This window comes from Notolabrus celidotus, chromosome 9, assembly GCF_009762535.1.
Source record: "Notolabrus celidotus isolate fNotCel1 chromosome 9, fNotCel1.pri, whole genome shotgun sequence".
In the NCBI taxonomy this organism is placed as follows: Eukaryota; Metazoa; Chordata; class Actinopteri; order Labriformes; family Labridae; genus Notolabrus; species Notolabrus celidotus.
Window position 1 is genome coordinate 25,410,670 of NC_048280.1, and position 18,710 is coordinate 25,429,379.

The 18,710-nt window shown below is 39.5% G+C and overlaps 1 protein-coding gene across 2 annotated transcripts in view; it reads left to right on the forward strand.

Annotated features, from left to right (window-relative positions):
• Positions 1 to 15,698, forward strand: part of grk5l (G protein-coupled receptor kinase 5 like) — a 33,527-nt gene extending 17,829 nt beyond the window's left edge. For both annotated transcript variants that reach the window (XM_034691618.1, XM_034691619.1), the window contains exons 4-16: positions 4,864 to 4,941; positions 6,173 to 6,270; positions 6,487 to 6,579; positions 8,223 to 8,286; positions 8,370 to 8,510; positions 8,612 to 8,802; positions 9,540 to 9,577; positions 9,963 to 10,052; positions 10,142 to 10,350; positions 10,448 to 10,585; positions 10,845 to 10,982; positions 11,601 to 11,732; positions 11,826 to 15,698. In XM_034691618.1, coding sequence (XP_034547509.1) covers positions 4,864 to 4,941; positions 6,173 to 6,270; positions 6,487 to 6,579; positions 8,223 to 8,286; positions 8,370 to 8,510; positions 8,612 to 8,802; positions 9,540 to 9,577; positions 9,963 to 10,052; positions 10,142 to 10,350; positions 10,448 to 10,585; positions 10,845 to 10,982; positions 11,601 to 11,732; positions 11,826 to 11,909 — 1,494 coding nt within the window. In that variant the 3' untranslated portion in view covers positions 11,910 to 15,698. The remainder of the gene's footprint in view (positions 1 to 4,863; positions 4,942 to 6,172; positions 6,271 to 6,486; positions 6,580 to 8,222; positions 8,287 to 8,369; positions 8,511 to 8,611; positions 8,803 to 9,539; positions 9,578 to 9,962; positions 10,053 to 10,141; positions 10,351 to 10,447; positions 10,586 to 10,844; positions 10,983 to 11,600; positions 11,733 to 11,825) is intronic.
• Positions 15,699 to 18,710: the final 3,012 nt, after the last annotated feature.

The following is an 18,710-nucleotide window of genomic DNA, read 5'->3' on the forward strand; positions in this document are numbered from 1 at the left end:
TGTCCCAAAGTAATTGCCCCATAGTTAGCTAACTACAGGTTACGTCTGTAAAATAACACCTAACCTAACCAAGAAACATAAACTCTGAGGGTACTAAAATGGCATTATGTAATAGCTTAGCATAGCGATAGTGAGTCTGTGGTGCTCTTTATGTGGTTTTGGGAAGTGTAGACTTCTGCAACTGCAGCTAAACTTTAGAAATAAGGCATTGCACTTGACAGATCTCATTGGTTAACCTCCTCCTGAATCCTTTGGTCTAGTTAACACCTTTATTTATGTATTTATTTATTTATTTTTGTGAACAAGACAATGTTAGATATACAAACATTTAAGAATGAGTCCAAAGAATAGGTATTAATGGCTCAGCAGTATATGATGATTGCCTGTTACACGCAGGGCTAGTTAGCCTGTTAGCATCACAAGCCTCAGAGTTTAAAGAAACTGTAATATAAAGTTTGTTTGTTTTTTTTGGAACACCTGTAGTCATGATATTTCCCAGACAAAAAGTGGAGTAATTTGTTAATTGAACTAAAAAGGAAATTAGGCCTAACTAGCCGTAGCCTTAAGCATACAGGCCTTTGTCTTAAAATGCATATACAAAGCCCTTTCACCAAGAGGATCTGCTGGAGGCCTTAAAAAGCTGCCTTGAGAGACAGCTCTCAACTAAATCCACAGTTGAAGAAGAAAATAATTAAATTGTTTATCTCCATGGAGGAACTTCAATTAAATATCCATAGTGTACTCACACATAGGCTGAAATACACACACCTGCACAAACAGGATTCAGTGGTCTCGTTTGCAGCTTAAAGCTAGCGGTCAAATCCTTCAGTGTAGCCAGGTGTGAGAATTTAAAGAGAAGTATATGAAGTATACAAACTGTTATCTTAACTAGAAGAACAGATGTATGTGATGAAAGGAGGCTCACAATAACGTTTGAGTACATCTTCAACTTCTGAGAAGAAGTTAGGAAGTTTAGGTTTTACATTTTCTTGCAGTGGAAAGAAAATGCCTCTGGAGGACATTTCTGTCTTCAGTAACTAACTGAAGCTCATCGATAGTTGCAAAATGATTCAGTTCAAACAATTCTCAACAGATTATATAAAATAAATATTTGCTATTGGAAATAATAACCATAAATATGCAAATTTTTAGGATGGGAAATCTTTCCACTCTGAAAGGTTGTTATCTGTAACTGTGCTAGTCATAACCATCTTTAAAAAAATATTTCTATCAATTAAGGTTGAAATTGGTCTGATGTGACTAAGGTGCCATGCAAGGATGCCAATTAAAAATATCACATAACTCTCCTCAAATGCATTAAATCTGATGTTAACAGTTTTGTTAAGGAAGATTAAACATATAAAGAGCAGATACTTGTGATTAAAATATGCAGGGTTAAAGTTCAGAGGAAGTCAGAAAAGTTAGTCACATAGAGTATAAATTGGCCACTGGAAAACTCTACATAAGTACAATAAAGAAGTGTTTGTACTTGCAATGACTGAAAAAGTTCATGTCTGGGTTTTTTCCACCACAAACATTTTTGAAAACCAGCCACTGATGGAGGAGGAGATAGGAGATGGGTAGATTAGAAGTTTGAATTTTGTGTATTAATAATTAAGCAACTCTGTACGCTGTAAATAGAGTAGCAAAAGTTTTGTCCTTCTCTACTCCCAACCTCTGGTAAGGAGAAGTAGGGAAAAGCAGCCCTCTTAGCTTAGTCAAGGCAGTTCTAAAAAACACCCATCCACTTTTTCGCAGCACTCACTTTCATTACAGTGTAGCCTGAAAGTACCCGGGTGCTGCTGGGTCATGCAGCCAAAGGAGACAATTAAACTGAGTAGTGATTATTCAACAGCCAGATCCCCCTCCCCACCCCCCCATCCCCCCTTTCCAATCTTTCTCTCCACGTCTAGACGAATACCTCCCACATGACACATTTAAGTCTTTATCTATGCCCAGAATATCTTTGGGGGCATGTGACGGAGCAGAAAGGACAGCATTGTTTCCCACACCACCCCCTTCCATCCCAACACCCCCTTTTCCTCCCCTTCTCACCCCCGCCTTCAGCCAGCAGGCCCAAAAAAGTGACCGAAAATCACCCACACTCGTTCATCCCAAACACATGTTGGCGCTAATTCTATGATCCATGTGACGAACCGTGAGGAATGACTCACACTCAACACTTTACTGACAATAAAGCATGCTGAGGCTGATTACAGGCAGGATGGTGCTTTATTTCAAGTGATTAAATAACATGTGAGTCCTGGAAGTTCAGAGAAACTTTATAATTGTGATCTAGTCACAATATAAAAAAAAATGCTGTGGTTTGTTGCCCGAATCAAGGAAATGAGTGAGAAAGAATAAATATTTGTTGTGTGCTTGAAGGACTAATAAGTGTGTGTGTGTGTGTGTGTGTGTGTGTGTGTGTGTGTGTGTGTGTGTGTGTGTGTGTGTGTGTGTGTGTGTGTGTGTGTGTGTGTGTGTGTGTGTGTGTGTGTGTGTGTGTGTGTTTCACCATGTACAACAGAGGAAGGAATGTGCTTAGGGGTTCAAGTGGTTCCTCTTACATCATGAGAAGGTGTGTGCTCGAAGAATTTTGTATGGATGTGTGTTGGATCCCCGCTGCTTCCAAAAGGCTAAAAGGGCGTCTTCTTTTACCCTTTGGCTGACCCCCTGCCAGCAAAGGGTGGGATTCAGACAGCTCATGTACTGTGTGTGTGTGTGTGTGTGTGTGTGTGTGTGTGTGTGTGTGTGTGTGTGTGTGTGTGTGTGTGTGTGTGTGTGGTGTGTGTGTGTGTGTGTGTGTGTGTGTGTGTAATTTCTCTGGAGCCTCTCTTAACAAAGCCTAATCAACACTTGGCAGAAATCACTCTCTCTTTGTCTTGAAGTAATAAGAATACCAACCTTTACATTTGTATATCTAAATTTGCACAAACATCATGTATACATTTATTCCTGGACTTCTTCAGGCAGTCTGTAGCGCTGTGTCTTTTTAAAGCCTGTGTTTCCTTAATCTCCTGGCTTATGTGTGTGTATATGTACTGTATATGCACATAAGAGTGTGCGTGTGTGCGTGTGTGCGTGTGCGTGTGTGTGTGCGTGTGTGTGTGTGTGTGTGTGTGTGTGTGTGTGTGTGTGTGTGTGTGTGTGTGTGTGTGTTTTGTAGTGGAAAGCTGGTGACGCTGGTGTGACACGCTGTGACACTCCAGGACCTCAAGGAATCCCACCGTGTTTACTGTGCGGTTTCCAGGCAACACAGGACCATGTTGGAAAAAGGCCACTGATAGAAAGAGTAGAGCCAGCGTGCAGCCAGGGCGCCATGTTGCTCCCCCCCTCCCTTTTTTTGACAAGTTAAAAGTGCTGGATATGAAATGCGTCAGAGCACTGCTCATGCGGTTGCCTCTGAGAGATGTCCAATATGTCCGGTGTGTAACGGCCAAACCTGTTTGTGTTGACGTATGCTCAAACACGGAGCCAGGAGCGGCATATGTGTGTGTGTGTCAGAGTGACAGAGAGTGAGAGGTGTGTGCACGTCATCATTAAACAGCAGCTGCTTCATCAAAAAAATTAAGAAACTAGGTTTTTTTTCTTGTTAGTGGCAGATACAGAATTTAAAAGTAGTTTGGATTTAGCAGAGTCAAAGAGGAGGAAATGTGGGGTCCAGTCTGACTCTCTGTTGTCCAACACTAGATCCTAAATCATCCTCTGTTTAATTTAGATCCTTCTTCTCTTCCCACTCTCTGTAGTGTGGTGGTTGTAAGACCTAAGTTGTGTTGCAATTTTTATTTATTTGTTTTTATGGGGTCGGTTTTCTAAGGAGAGAGGATGTTTATTAATAAAGCAGGGAGGAGACACAGAGCTTTGATATTTTGAGTTTTACATAAGAATTCATTTTATTCGTAATAAATCTTTTTATCTATTTCCAAATGTATTTCTTCTAGTTATTCCATCACCTTTAAGTTCATCTGGTCTTGACACTTGAATAAATCATGTTTCCTTTGAAGAGTTAACACTTTTTACCATACATATGTTGATGATGAATAACACTTACTCATGTTTCATTAGATACTAATAGAAAGCATAAAGGTTGCCAGGCCTCTAAAAGTAGGACATGACGTTAAAAGTGTGCTGCTGGAGACACAGTGTTATGTGTAAACAGACGGACGTGTAGACATCTCTGCCATTGTTGTCTCCAGATTGATTCTCCTTCTTCAACCTCAGATGTTTATCCATCCTGTTACGTGTCACTTTTGCGGGTCCACCCTACTCACATGATATAAGCACCAGCTGTGGCTTAATGGCAGAGTCGGTCGTCTCTCAATCGAAAGATTGGGGATTGATCCTAGGTCCTGCTGTCTACATGATGAAGTCTCCTTGGGCAAGACGCTTAACCCCAAACGTCCCCCAGTGGCTGTGCCAGCGGTGTGTAAATAATACTGATGGGTGCTTTGAGTGGTCGAAGACTAGAGAAAGCACTATATAAACAAAAGTCCATTTACTGTTTACCATATATAAGCAGTGGTGTACAAAGTGCGTAACTCTATCACTTGGGTCAACGTACAGATACTCCTGGTCAAATATTACTCCAATACAAGTGAAAGTTACTCAGCTAGTCAGTTTATCTTCGGTTAAAATGCTGGAGAACTTGTCTTTTAATTAAGATCACTTACATACACTGACAGAATTTCCCAGCTTTTTTCATACTGTGGAGCTCCTTATTGAAACCAGTGGAGTCGCCCCCTTTTGGCCATTAGAAAGAATTCAAATTTAAGGCACTTTCTGCTGCATATGCTTCTTACATTTGTTAATACTGGCAATTTTGCGTAGAAGAATGGTTGTAACATGATTTATTTTGTTGTTTAGGAAGACTATGAGGTGACACCTGATGAACAAAGAAAATACAGAGGGGACCAGATCATCAAGACTTTTCTCACAAAACAAGTAAGACTCTTATTTTATATACTTTAAAACGTAATCAGGCAATACATTGCAGTAAAAGCTGGATGAAATCCTCCCTATACTCACAAAGATACTTCAATGATTTTAGTATTTAATGACTTCATTAAAGCTGGGGTTGGTAGTCATATTTAGATACACTTTTTGTTATACTGGTTAAAATGATCTTTATGTCCTGATGGCAATCAATACATAATGTGTTCTTAAAAAAGACTGAAAAAAAGCTGCTATCTACAGCCGGAGTAAACCTGGGAAAACACCAACCAATCACCGTTTTTTGGGTCCCCAAATTTTAAACCATTCAAATCCCATCCTGGAGTTCTGCCCGACTCCTGCGCGTACATTTCCCCGGCGTGCACTCCTCGTCTCCATCCCCTGCCTCTGCTTCCCCTGACTCTACTGACTGCCCTCTCGGCCGACCTCGGGCCTGTCCCCTCTGACCCGATGAGGTGCTTATATGTATTGTAGCGTCCGTCCATACGCTGTAGGGATGAAGAGCCGATTTGTGAACACGTTAAGTTTTACTAACCGGTCACTGTCCGCCGTGATCACGCCAACCAACAAAACAACAATCAATGTTTGAATGAATGAAAAACTTCTCTTATCCTCTCCTCTCTCCCACTCGTACAAGCTACACCTCTCCTGATGCCTTCACTGACTGTCAACAATGTAGGAATTAAGAACATCTACACTGAACACGTTTAACAAACAGTAGAGTTGTTACAGTTTTATATGTGTTATAACTTTTCTCCTGATATCGTGTCACCGGTACAACTGGATAATGCTAGCATGACAGTTGTGAGTACTAACAGCAGCCATGTTTGTTTGTGTTTTTAACTTTCACTATGATAATGTTTTGGTGAGGACCGGTTTTGAATCAGTCACCATCATATGGTCGCAAGTCAGCGGCGCTCGTGCATGTGAGCGGGGGGGGCGTCATTTTGGAGGAGCTCCGAGGGGAGGGGGGGAGGGGTTAGACGGAGTCATGAGAAAATGCTACATTCAAATTCATGCTAGTTTTCCGAGACTACCAACCCCAGCTTTAAATGTACAAAATAACCTGTTACACAGCATTGATGCTGTTTTTGCACTGACTCTTTACTGTACTATAAGAGATGTAATGTGTGTTTCTCTTTAGTCTGATGTAGTGTATAATAAAAAGTAATGTATTGATGCATGTGTGCATATCATTGTGTGTTTACATCTGTTGATGTAGGCGCCTCAGCATGTCGACATAGTGGAGGTTTTTGCAGATGAGTGCAAAGAGAACCTCGAGCTCAGTCCATGCAAGGAGATCTTCAGCAACTGCCGCAGGCGAGTCCACTCCTTATTTTCTTAACTTCCTCTCACCTGTCTGCTGGATGCTCACCTGTACTCTCTGTACCTGGTGTGTGTTTCTTTCTTCCTGATGTTATGTAAGGACAAACTGCATAGATACTGTTAAGTGAGTTTTAGCTTGCATCATTTGACAACTGCACTGACTGAGCTTGCTGTTTTGTTTTATGTGTGTGTTTGTGTGTGTGGGTGCAGGACTGTCCATGACTACCTGAGTGGAGCTCCGTTCTCTGACTATCAGAACAGCATGTACTTTGACCGATTCCTGCAGTGGAAGGTGCTGGAGAGGTATGAAAATAAATCCTTTTTAGTGGAAGCTTGTCCCACTCTGATTTGAATCATGTTATCTGCTCTAATTTCAGTCAGAAATTATCCCACGTGTGTATTTATCAAACTTACTAATCATATTACATCCTTTCTGCTTTCTAGTTTTGCAAAAATATAGGCTCATTACAATAAAATTACCACTTACTTGTGTGGCCACGATATACATATACAGCCTGATGCAACTCAAAACAGCGGCCTAGTCATGAATGCTTTAATTCAATTATATGTTGTTTAATGATGTTTTAGCTTAAGGAAGGCAAGTGCTAATCTCTATATTTGTTTATGGATTATGATACTTTAATATTTACATCTTCCTAATCTACAAACATGAGGCTGTAATAGATTGTTAAGCTGAATTATCATACAATTATAATTGCTAAAGGATTTGCAGATAAGAATTATCTTGAAGCTCAAGCATGGAATATTAACATTTTTAATATTGTACAGTCCTTTAATGAATAAATAAGCTCTTAAAGCTCCTGTAAAAATTTGCAGATTATTGAACAGACCGAATTTAATACTGATGCCTCTTCCAGAGGTATAAATGGGGAACAAAACTGCAAGCGGATATAGCCCAATGGTTAAATTGCGCACCAATATAGCGGGTGGCCCGGGTTCGATTACAGCATGTGGCCCCTTTCCCAAATGTCATTCCCCCCTCTGGTTTCCTACCCTATCCATTGTCCTCTCATCTATAAATAAAGGTAACCCCCCCCCCCAAAAAAAATATACATATATATTAAAAAAAGCAAACAAAACCATCAGCCAAGAGATTAACTTTTTGATAAAGTACTGGATGTATCTTATATTGTTTATATAGCTTATATATTTGATGTTCCAAATCGCACTACCAGCTGAACTACATATGATGTGGTTCTTATAAACAAACATTTACGTTACAACTTTTTTTGCTCCAGATATTGTCATTTAGCAATACAATTGACCTTTGAAAGAAAGCAAGATGACATTTTTAAAAACACAACCTACACATACACAGGATGCTATCAGGAAAAAATATCTGTCACAGGGGGCACCAAAATTGGCATACACTGAGTTACTAGTCAAAGCATCCTGCATCAATTTTAAATAGTGATGCAAGAAGGGATTTAAGGTATTCTCTGATTGACTTTGACTGTGTTTGATGCATTATATCACATCATATCATATCATTAGATATTAGTCAGCGATGCCCTGATATGGAAGATACATTTTGTTTTATCTCAAATTGTACGGATGATAATAATTATAGTGATCAAATGAATGTAAGATATGAAAGGATTAAAGACAGGTGAGAAACTTGATGTTACAGAATCAGAGTTCACTTCAGAGAGACACCCAAGAGTCTGATCGCTGCAGACGGGATCATATTTTATGCAGAGTGCATCTCAGAGTCAGCTGGAAGTAAACAGCAGGCTTTCAGAGCAGCTTTCAGAGCAGCACTGATTGTATCCGTGTCTGGAAAGTGAAATTGCTTACAAGAGGCCCCACCCTCTGTACAGGAAACAGACTCAGGGTGGTATTGAGTTCTGCAGATAATATCTCCATCCTAATCAATACTACATGAGCATCTATTAATGGGATCTGCTGTGTCTGTGTTCTGTCAGGCAACCAATCACAAAGGACACGTTCAGACAGTACCGAGTGCTGGGGAAGGGGGGATTCGGAGAGGTAAGAGAATCAGTTTATGATGATTGTTATAAATGACAGTGATTTTAATACTTTGTGAGATACCATTATATTTTTCATCTCAGGTGTGTGCCTGCCAGGTTCGAGCCACAGGCAAGATGTACGCCTGCAAGAAGCTGGAGAAGAAGAGGATAAAGAAGCGAAAAGGAGAGTCCATGGCTCTCAACGAGAAACAGATTTTAGAGAAAGTCAACAGTAGATTTGTCGTGAGTAAACAACACAGGAATATTTGTGCAGCAGTACGTCAGATTTGTATTTTCAGTGTGAATCTGCTACTCTGTCTTCACTCTTTAATGTTCTTTTTCAGGTGAGCCTAGCATACGCATATGAGACCAAAGACGCTCTGTGTCTGGTGCTGACTATCATGAATGGTGGGGACCTTAAGTTTCACATCTACAACATGGGAACGCCGGGCTTCGATAAGGATAGGGTCCAGTTTTACGCTGCTCAGATCTGCTGTGGGCTGGAACATTTGCACAGGGAATCCATTGTCTACAGGTAACATGCTGATATTCATTTTAAGAGTTGGTTCAGCCTTATTCAGTCATAAAAGCATGTTATTTTATCAGTCCCTCCAGGGTGCCCTTTTCTTTGTTGTTGCAGTCCAAACATAGTCTACACATACAAAGTTATCTTTTGGCTCTGTCAGCTGTTTGTCTACTGACATCACTTCGAGCCTGTTTATGTTTCAAGATGCCAAATACATTTTTTTTAAAAACAGTATGAAAACAACAGGAATTCAAAAGAATTCTAACTTGGCACCATGTGTTTGTATTACGAAGCTATCATCAAAGAAGAATACGCTCTTTTTTTACATTTGAGCTGTTTACTCATTATTTTGGGTGATGAATCAGTATGAAACCACTGATAAGAGACAGAGAGATTAAAATCTCACTGTACAAACACTCTTAGATCCGCACTGACACCGCCTCTTGGTTTGGTGGAAAGTTTGTGACAACCTCTGATTGATCAGTTGACTCAACACCAGACAGAGGCAAAGCGGACAACTAAAAAAATTGCGGTGTGGTTGCGTTGTTTGGTCAAACTTGCAAGGTCCAAAAATGTGTAGCGCACGGTTGGATTTGCATGAATTTGCTGAATGACAACTTTATTACTTTTTGAAGGGACTGTTTGAGTTTTAATGTGTTCTTCAGTTAGGTTTTCAAATTCTTGTAATGATGAAGTATTAATACATTTTGTGTCTATTTTTTTTTTACACCCTGTGTTATTTGTAGGGATTTGAAACCAGAGAATATCCTATTGGATGACAATGGTGAGTTTTGAAAGTGCATCATGTCTGATTTCTGGTTATAGCTTCGCACAGCAGTTTCATTTTGCTGCTGACAAACTGCAAAAACGAAGCCCACAAAGTCCTGCAAAGGTGATCATTTTTATCTTGTGCAGACAGGAAAACTGTCTATTGGACATGGGGCGGTGTTGTTTAGCACATGGATAAATAGCGCTTTCACCTAGACAGTTAGATTTATTCTAATGCACTTTAACAGAGTTTATTAAATAACAACACAAAATCTTGTGCACACAAGATAAAAGCAATGGTTATTGCAAGACTTCAGGGGCACCATACTACCTCATTAATCATTAAACCTTTATTGATTTACATCTAACATGCTATCATGCTTTCTACTGTTATTGTGCAGGACACATCCGTGTTTCTGACCTGGGGCTGGCCATCAAAGTGCCTGAAGGAGAGCTCATCAGAGGCAGGGTGGGGACTGTGGGCTACATGGGTGAGAAAAACTTTAACCAATCCTTCCTTTGGTAAAATCGAGAAATCAGATCAATTAAAACTAAAACTATGTTTGTTCTTCCTCTCCAGCTCCTGAGGTGATAAACAACGAAAAGTACGCAATGAGTCCTGACTGGTGGGGGCTGGGCTGCCTCGTGTACGAGATGACCGCCGGACGATCGCCCTTCCGCGCCCGTAAAGAGCGAGTGAAGCGGGAGGAGGTGGAGAGGAGGGTGCAGGAGGAGGAGGAGGAGTACAACGACAAGTTTACAGAGGACACAAAGGCCATCTGTAGAATGGTGAGTGTTTGATGGAGAAATAAAAAGGTGTGTGTGGAGGGAGAGATGGAGGAATGATGAATAATTTGATGACTCATCTCTGCTGCTGCTCACCCAGCTGCTGACCAAAGACCCTAAGCAGAGGCTGGGGTGCCAGGCGGACAGAGCAGCGGGCGTTAAGGCCCACTCGTTCTTCAAAAACATCAACTTGAAGAGGCTGGAGGCTGGAATAGTGGATCCTCCCTTTGTGCCTGATGTGAGTAATTTGTACTCCTGAAAATCAATCCCACCACAAAAACATGCTCTGAAACAACTCTTCTGTACTTTTGAAAATCATTTTCTTTGAATCTTAGTGCTAACCAAAATACTCAGAAACCACTTCTGCAGGAAGAATGTGTGTTTTGGAGAACAGCAAGTAAATTTCCATGATTATAAATTAACTGTTAAGATAAACTTGTCTGCTCTTCCCCTCTCTTTTCCCTTCCCTTATCATCGTGGTCGCTGCCCTCTCCCAGCCCCGGGCAGTGTACTGTAAGGATGTTTTGGACATCGAGCAGTTCTCCACCGTCAAGGGAGTCAATTTGGACCAAACTGACAATGACTTTTACTCCAAATTTTCTACAGGCAGTGTTTCCATCCCATGGCAGAATGAGGTAAGTGTGTGCACTCAATCTGACATTTTTAAACGCCCGGTGCAGATTGTAACTGCTGGAAGAACTCACTCACCAAAGTTCACCATTTAACTGCTCTAGTTTCTTCCCTAATTTCATTTATTTTTCTCTCCTTCTTACTCTTTCTTTCCTTACCTTTCTTCACTTAACCCTCTTTCATCTTCTTTACTCCCTCTCTTATTCTTTACTTTCATTTCATCTCATATTTCATTTCTCTCCAATTCTTTCCTTTCCCTTTCCTCTGCTTTTATTTCATCTTTTTATTACCTTTTCTATTTCCTTCTCTTCTTTCTTCCTCCCCTCTCTCCTTTCCTCTTCTATGATCTCCTTTTCTTTCCTCTCATCTAATTTCATATTTATCTCTTTCATCAATCTCTGTTCCTTTCCTTTCCTTCCTTATCTTTACGCTGTCCTATTATTTCATCAAGTTTTTTCTTCTTCTTTCCTTCTCTACTTTTCTTTCCATTACTCTCTTCCTCTTTGTTTCTTTCCTCTTATATCATTATTTTCTTCCTTCTTAAATTTGTATTTAATTTTTTCTCGTTTTCTCTTCTCCCTTATTTTCTTTCCTCTCTTCCTCTGTCTTCTTTTCTTGTCCAGATGATAGAGACTGAGTGCTTCAGAGATTTGAATGTGTTTGGGCCTCAAGGGACGATACCTCCGGATCTGGACTGGAATCAGCCACCAGAGCCGCCCAAACGCAGCCTGCTGGACAGGATCTTCAGGAGGCATGTAAGTAACATAAACACACACAAATACACACACATACTAGAAAATGAATAAAAACAACCCCTTTAACATCTCCTCCTCTTTTCCCTGCTGCAGCACCCAGAGGTGTCTATTTCCCACAGCCGTGTGCAGTCTTCCAGTGTAAACTCTGTGGACTCCATGTCCAACTCTGCCCCCTAGTGGCAAAGTGACAGTGTGGGAGCCACACACACAAAGGGAAGGAACTCCAAGGGGGCTTCCCTGCTGCTGATTGGTCCACAGCGGGGCCTGAGCAGCAGCCGGAGACAGCCTGTCTAAGAGCCTAAATGGTCAGCCCATGGGGGGGAGGGGGTGACCATGCCCTGACTGAGACCCGGGCATTTGTAGTGGCATGGTCAATGTTGCAGAGACGTTTGAAAATATTTGGACAAACTTTACTTATCCTCAGGATCGTTGGACTACAGAACAGAGCCACTGATGTTGAAGAAAACGGAAAAGGATAGAAAACAAGCTAATATTCAGGGGATCCACTGTAAAATAAAGACCACCACAGGGAATAGAAGATGGGGTCTTGGTGAATTTTATTTTTTTCCAGACAAGGATTTTCTTTTCCACTCATTTTCAGTCCTTTTTACTTCCTGGCCTGTATCTTGTACCAATTTCTCTTCATCTGTACATCTGAAATCCCTGAAAGTGTCCACAACTCTTCCTCTATCTTATTCTTTCTCTGTATTTCCACCTCCCATACCTCAGATCACTCCCAAACATTCAGAACACATCACCTCGACAACCTCAACACATTATGTACATTGCCTTGCGAACACTCAGGCCAAAGATTACAGCTTAGTTTTGTGATACTGTTGTCATGTTGATTTCTTGGTTTTTTAAAGTTTTTCCGCTGTTTAGAACCACAGGAAGGTCAAAGTGTGTGATCCTTTCCCTAAATATGAGCCTGCAGACATATCATACTGCTTAAAGCACACATACAGTACACACAATCAGATAGACATGCACAGACAGAATTGTGAGAATCGTGTTGTGTTATCATTGCATGGAAAAGTGTAAGTATGGACAGCTGTATCCCTTTTGCTTCTGCATACCTCATTCCACCGTCATTACCACCGTATACAGACTCCCAGTCTCCCTCAGTTTACAGTGTCACTTTATATTTGACATTATGTGGAGTTTAAAAACATTTAATATGCTGTACAGAACCAGAAAATTATTGTCTTTCTTTTTTTTTTGCTCAATTTCACCACACAGCCCCCATTCACCATGTTGACATGCTGGACATTTTCCTCTTGCGTTAATGTGGGAAGCCAAAATGCTGCAATAGTGTTGTACTGTTGAGTTCCAGGTTTGAAATGATAACTAAAGAAGGATATCTGGAAGTTGGTTGAAATGTTACAGCTTCTGAAACAATCAGCAACAGAAGGAGTCGCTGGATAGAGAGACATTTCTTTATACTTTAAACAAACAAAAAAACATTTGTGACTCTTTAGGTGCTGTTGAACGCTAACATGTACTTTGAACACTATAACAATCATTACTTGTACATAATGTTACACAATATGTTACATTTCTGGTTAACAGTGACATTAGCTATCTTATTGAACTGGTCAGACGTTTATGTTATTTTAATATGGCAAACAACCCTCTAGTTATTCAGTTTTATTTACATTTTATGTTGCTGGTCAATTAAAAAGCAGTGTAACAATAACAATATTTCAGATATGGTTTAACCCAGAATACAGTCGTAGAAAAATACTTTTTAGTGTCTTAGCATTTTAACACTTCCTAGCTTTTGTTACCATTTGGAATTGTTACACAAAAGGAGTAACTCCTAGCTAACAACAATTTAAGCTGTTTGAAAGTAAAGTTAGCTTGGAATTGGTTGTAGCCGACTAAAGCTATTGTGACTAACCTGTTGCTACCAAATGGACATTTCTCTAAAATATGGTTTTATTTCCCTTTTGATTTAGCTAGCTGAACAAGAAATTTATGAGACTGTTTCACATTTTTGAGGGGGATTTATTTGGGCATTCTAGAATCGGAGGACGTTTTCTGTCCCATCCATGACATTTCAAATGATCCATTCACAAAACCTAGAACACACTTTTTTTGTGGTAATTGTGTCCTAAAGGAAATGTAAAGCTAGATGAGGTGAAAGTTGTTCTGAAATATCAATTTAAATACCTCATGTCTCCTGAATAGCCCTAAAAGTGGCTTTTTTCACTTTTCCCACTCGCTTAAAGATCAGCTTGCATACACATTTTAACAGTTTAAACATGATTTTGTTGATATATGTCTCTTCAATCAATCAACCAATCAATCAATCAATCTTTATTTGTATAGCGCCAAATCACAACAAACATTATCTCAAGACACTTTTACAAACATAGGAGGTCTAGACCACTCTATGTCAAATTATGAACAGAGACCCAACTTCAAGACAGGGTAAGACTCAGTCTGACCCCACCTTAATCCATCATGAGCATTGCAATCTTGAAATCACTAAAACTATATTTCTAACGATAACCATAAAAAAAACATTTTTAAATATCACACAAATTTACAAAAGAAGTTCATTTTTTAAAGGTGTTGATGGCTAAATTGTCCTGCAATTCTGGACAGCCCTGTTGCAAAAACAGCAATTACAACATATCAGCCTTTGAGCTTCAAACATTAGCATTCAACCACTCCCTTGCTAACATCACCATTTGATGTCACACAGTTTGATAAGTAAGGTGGTTAAGCTACCAGTAATGTTAAATAGTAGGTTAGATGGTTGTTGCTATTCAGCTGTTGTGACTTATACGTTGGTAGCATAATGTGCTGTTATACTACTGATGTCCCTCTTAATATTGACCATATTTAGCTCAATCAAGAAGCAGTGTCATGAGAAAAAAAATCACATTTGTTTTGTAAATAGGATTTGCAGACCTTAAACACACCAGTATGACATTATGATACCTTCAGCTTCTTACCCTGGACATGATGCTGAAAAATGGCTGTTAAGTGAATATGGTGAATGGATTAAAGGGGAACACATGCACTCAGCCTGACTTACAAGTTGCACAATTTCAAATGCTGTCATGCTGTTTCTTCACCAAATGAAAAATGTTTTACCTCCTACCATTAAGGCACATTATTGTATAGATATTGTCAGACGCCTCTTGTTTTGTATATCCCAAACTGAAGTGGTCTTGTTCTCCTGGTATGCCTTTTCCATTTAAGAGATATTGCTGCATAGCCATTGTTGTACAGGTTATACATGTACAGGTTTTTCTATTTTGCCCCTTTACACTTACTCTTAATATGCTCTTCAAAATGCCTCACAATCCTAAAGGGTCTTCCTCAACAATAATCAAGGACACAGGGTATCGAAGGTGGATCTTATCAGAATCTCATTTAATCCAGATTGTCTATAACAGATAGGAGGAGAAGATGCCAGAGGATCACCACACAAAGACGTGGCCTTCTCACAGCAGCGTAGCCATTTTAACAGGAGGAGCTCAATCTCCTCTACTTGGTTTTAAGAATGTGATATTCTCCCTCTTTGAGTTCATAAGCTGGTCCATGCAGCAATTTTAAGCGTCCTCACAAATCTCACGCAAAGCCTGTTATTTTTTCTTTCTCTGCGTACTTGATATGAGTAAGAAAAAAAAATCTGAATCAGACTGAAGTGCCTCCTTGTTAGTACGATTCTCCCAGACAATACCCACACAGACATCAGCACTTTGTTTATTCTCTGACTGTCATGCTCTGTTTGTTTCACTGGGGAACGCGTCAACACACAAACACAAACACAGACTCACACAGTTTGTTGAAAGTGAAATGAAGGGAAAGATGATAAATGATGGAGAGGAGAGTGTTGATTAGGGGAATTCTCCTTCTTAATGTGATGTACAGAAAAGTGCTGAGTGCATGTGAAAGCCAGACCCACTGTGTCCTTCAAGTCCCAATAAACTCTGTGCTATAGTTTGAGTACTCCACAGTGTGCTTGTCTCTTTATTTACCTGTCTCCATAGTGACCATAGAACCTTCCTCCTCTGTATTCAAATACATGGAAATGATTATAAAGATTATTTTCCTTCTCAAAGTAATTAAAGTTACTCTGAGCACGGAGCAGTAAACCACAAAGACTTTGTATCGTTACAGATATGCGTCTGTTAAAGTGGATTGTGAGGTTAGTAATCCAAAAGTCCTGAGGATACCTGAGAGAGAACAGCTTGGCTGTAGAACCTGTAAGTGAGTTAAAACAGTTTCAAGAGAAAAGTGAAGTTTGTTAGTGACTGTCATGTTTGTTACACTCTACTGCACATATCTGTAAAGTGACAGTTTTAGGTTTTGGTAATCCTTTCTTATGTTTTGGCCATGAAGGAAATTGAGGTAATGTAGCTGTCATGTAAGAAATGTGGGACATATTCAACACTGTAAACATGTTATAATAATACATACATAATCCTAATAAACCATATATATATATATACTACATACATATTCTTGAGTTTATCAAATAAAATGGATGTTTCCAAATAATCTGTGATTTTGGCACCGCTTCTCTTATTTACAGGACACATTTCACTCATAAAGCTCCTGTGAGGTCCTACCTTGTGATTATACATCAGACTCAAATTAATATTGAAGCAAAAAGACCATCTGCACAATTAATGATCAAATTTCTAATTCCTATGTAAATGTTAAATGCCTCAAAACGCTGCTGCCAGGTAGGTGTCAGGTGATAATCAGCATGCTGCCAAAACAGCATTTTTGCACTGCAAATATTCACTGTTAGTGATTTGGTTGACAGCCAAAAGAAAGCAGCATGATATGTTTTATCAGAAAACACTTTTTAAGCATGTACAGGACAAGATCATCAAAGAGGCAGAGGTATACCTTTGTCCACAGGGGGCACCAATGTCAATGCAAACTGAGAGTTCCTCACAGGAGCTTTAAAACACTTCCTTTGCAGCTTTTCTCTGGATTTGTAGACTGCTGAAGCCTAATTAAACGTACGTAAATAAATAATTTAGATGAATGATATGATTTGTATGACACTTATCTATTGTAGGTGGTTTTAAGACAGAATTTACCTTCAAAAGCATATATTATGAGACTCACTGTCTGGTAAACATACTGGCTTAATATCATATCGTGTATGTGGGTGATATTATTATTACCTTGTGCACCATGGATCCAAACACAGGCAACATTAAAGTTAAAGTTTTTGAGGCAAGATTTGTAACTTAAGGTCATTGATGCCTCTGACAGGTGGTATAACTGGATGAAATACTGATTGCTTCTTAAAGAAATCTGAACAAATGTGACAACTGCAGGTTTAAACTTAAGTACACCGAAGGCTGAGTAACAAATATTTCACCTTCAGTTCAACACAGTTACATCTTACAATTTATCTTAGCATCATTAAAACAAACAAACAAACCACTAGACCTGAGCAATAATTCACATCAGCATGTAGAAATGATCATTTTGTCGGGGAATCTAAAGCTAAGTTCTTACAGAAAGCCACTTACTTTTCAAAGACATGTTTTCTTGGAAGAGACTCTTGAAACCTTAAACCCAGGCCAGTACAGGATCAGCATTAGAGAAATGCCAGAGGACTGTAGCTCATTAAAGCATAATGTTGCTCTTGTCAAATAGGGAGTCATTAGAAACAGGCATATGACCCACTTTTGCTCCTGATTTTTTGTCTCAGGAAAAAAGAGGCGTGGGCGTGTGGTCTGTGCACTGTGGCTGAGTAATGGCTTGGATAGTACTAGGTCTGTGTGTTCTCATATTTAATGAGGGAACTCACCTTGCAGAAGGCCAGCACGATGCAAGGTTGCAGGTTAAGGTGACTTCAGTGTTTATTTGGGAGTTACTCACTCTGTTCATATTTATTCTGTGAGCAGCTCTATTCACTAATCAGATGGCCTGCTGCTCTTTATTCAAGTGCAGTGTTGACTCTGACTGCGTGTCTGACATACACCTCACTGAGGCAATATTGCTATTAGATAGTTTGGATTTTGGTTGGACACAGTAGGCAAGGTCATGAAAACACGTGAGCAGCTTGCTAAAGCATGTCAATAACAGATCATAGTGTGACGGTGAAGTAAACCTTTTGGAAAAACTACCAGAGAGTGACTCAACATCACTGACAGAAACGCTCAAGCAGGGTCATGAAGCTGATGTTTGGATGTTGGTATTATGAAATGTGATGTGTTTGACAAGTCTGACCACAGTGGAAAAAGTGACCAGGCTGCTTTTGAACAATATTAAACCCTAAGTGAGTAGTTTATTTCTATCTTTATTTTTACTGCACAGCCCTGTTTTCTGTTAAATTTGTCTGTATGCATTAAAGGTGACGTGTGTAGTAACTAGCAGCATTTAGCAGATTTGGTAGAGTTGAAATATAACATTCCAAAGGGTGTTTAAATTCTTGTATAATCCCCTGAACAATCCCCACTTTTTTTTAACTTAAAATTTTCCTTTTATATCAGGTCCCCTTCCACAGAGGTTGCTATCTTTCTACAGTTGCATAGAATAGACAAACTAACATGTGTTTTTGTATGTAGTGATTGGCTGCACAAAATGCATCAGTTAAAAGACAAAGAAGAAGAGGATGAAGACGAGGAGAGTAGTTGTTGTGTGCCACCAAATTTTTAGTGGTTTAGTGGTCATCCAAAAATTTAAAGTATATCAAAGAAAACCATTTAAACAGAGGTTTCTTGACTAACAAATGACAAGCTCAGCTGTTTAGTGTCTCGATCAAAAGTCATGTTTCCAGTTAAAGTTCCTTTGAAGAAAACGCTGCATGAAATCAATCTTCTCCTTCCAAAAAACAAAGTGTCTGAAATCACTACTTCTAGCAAAATCCAAGAAAGTCGTGATTTAAACATAAAGTTACCTTTCACTTCTAGCAGCTGCTTCAACTTTGTCTCTGGATTTAAGTTAGCTTTACCTCCTCAGTGTCTGATTTTTTTTTTTTTTTTGCCTTAT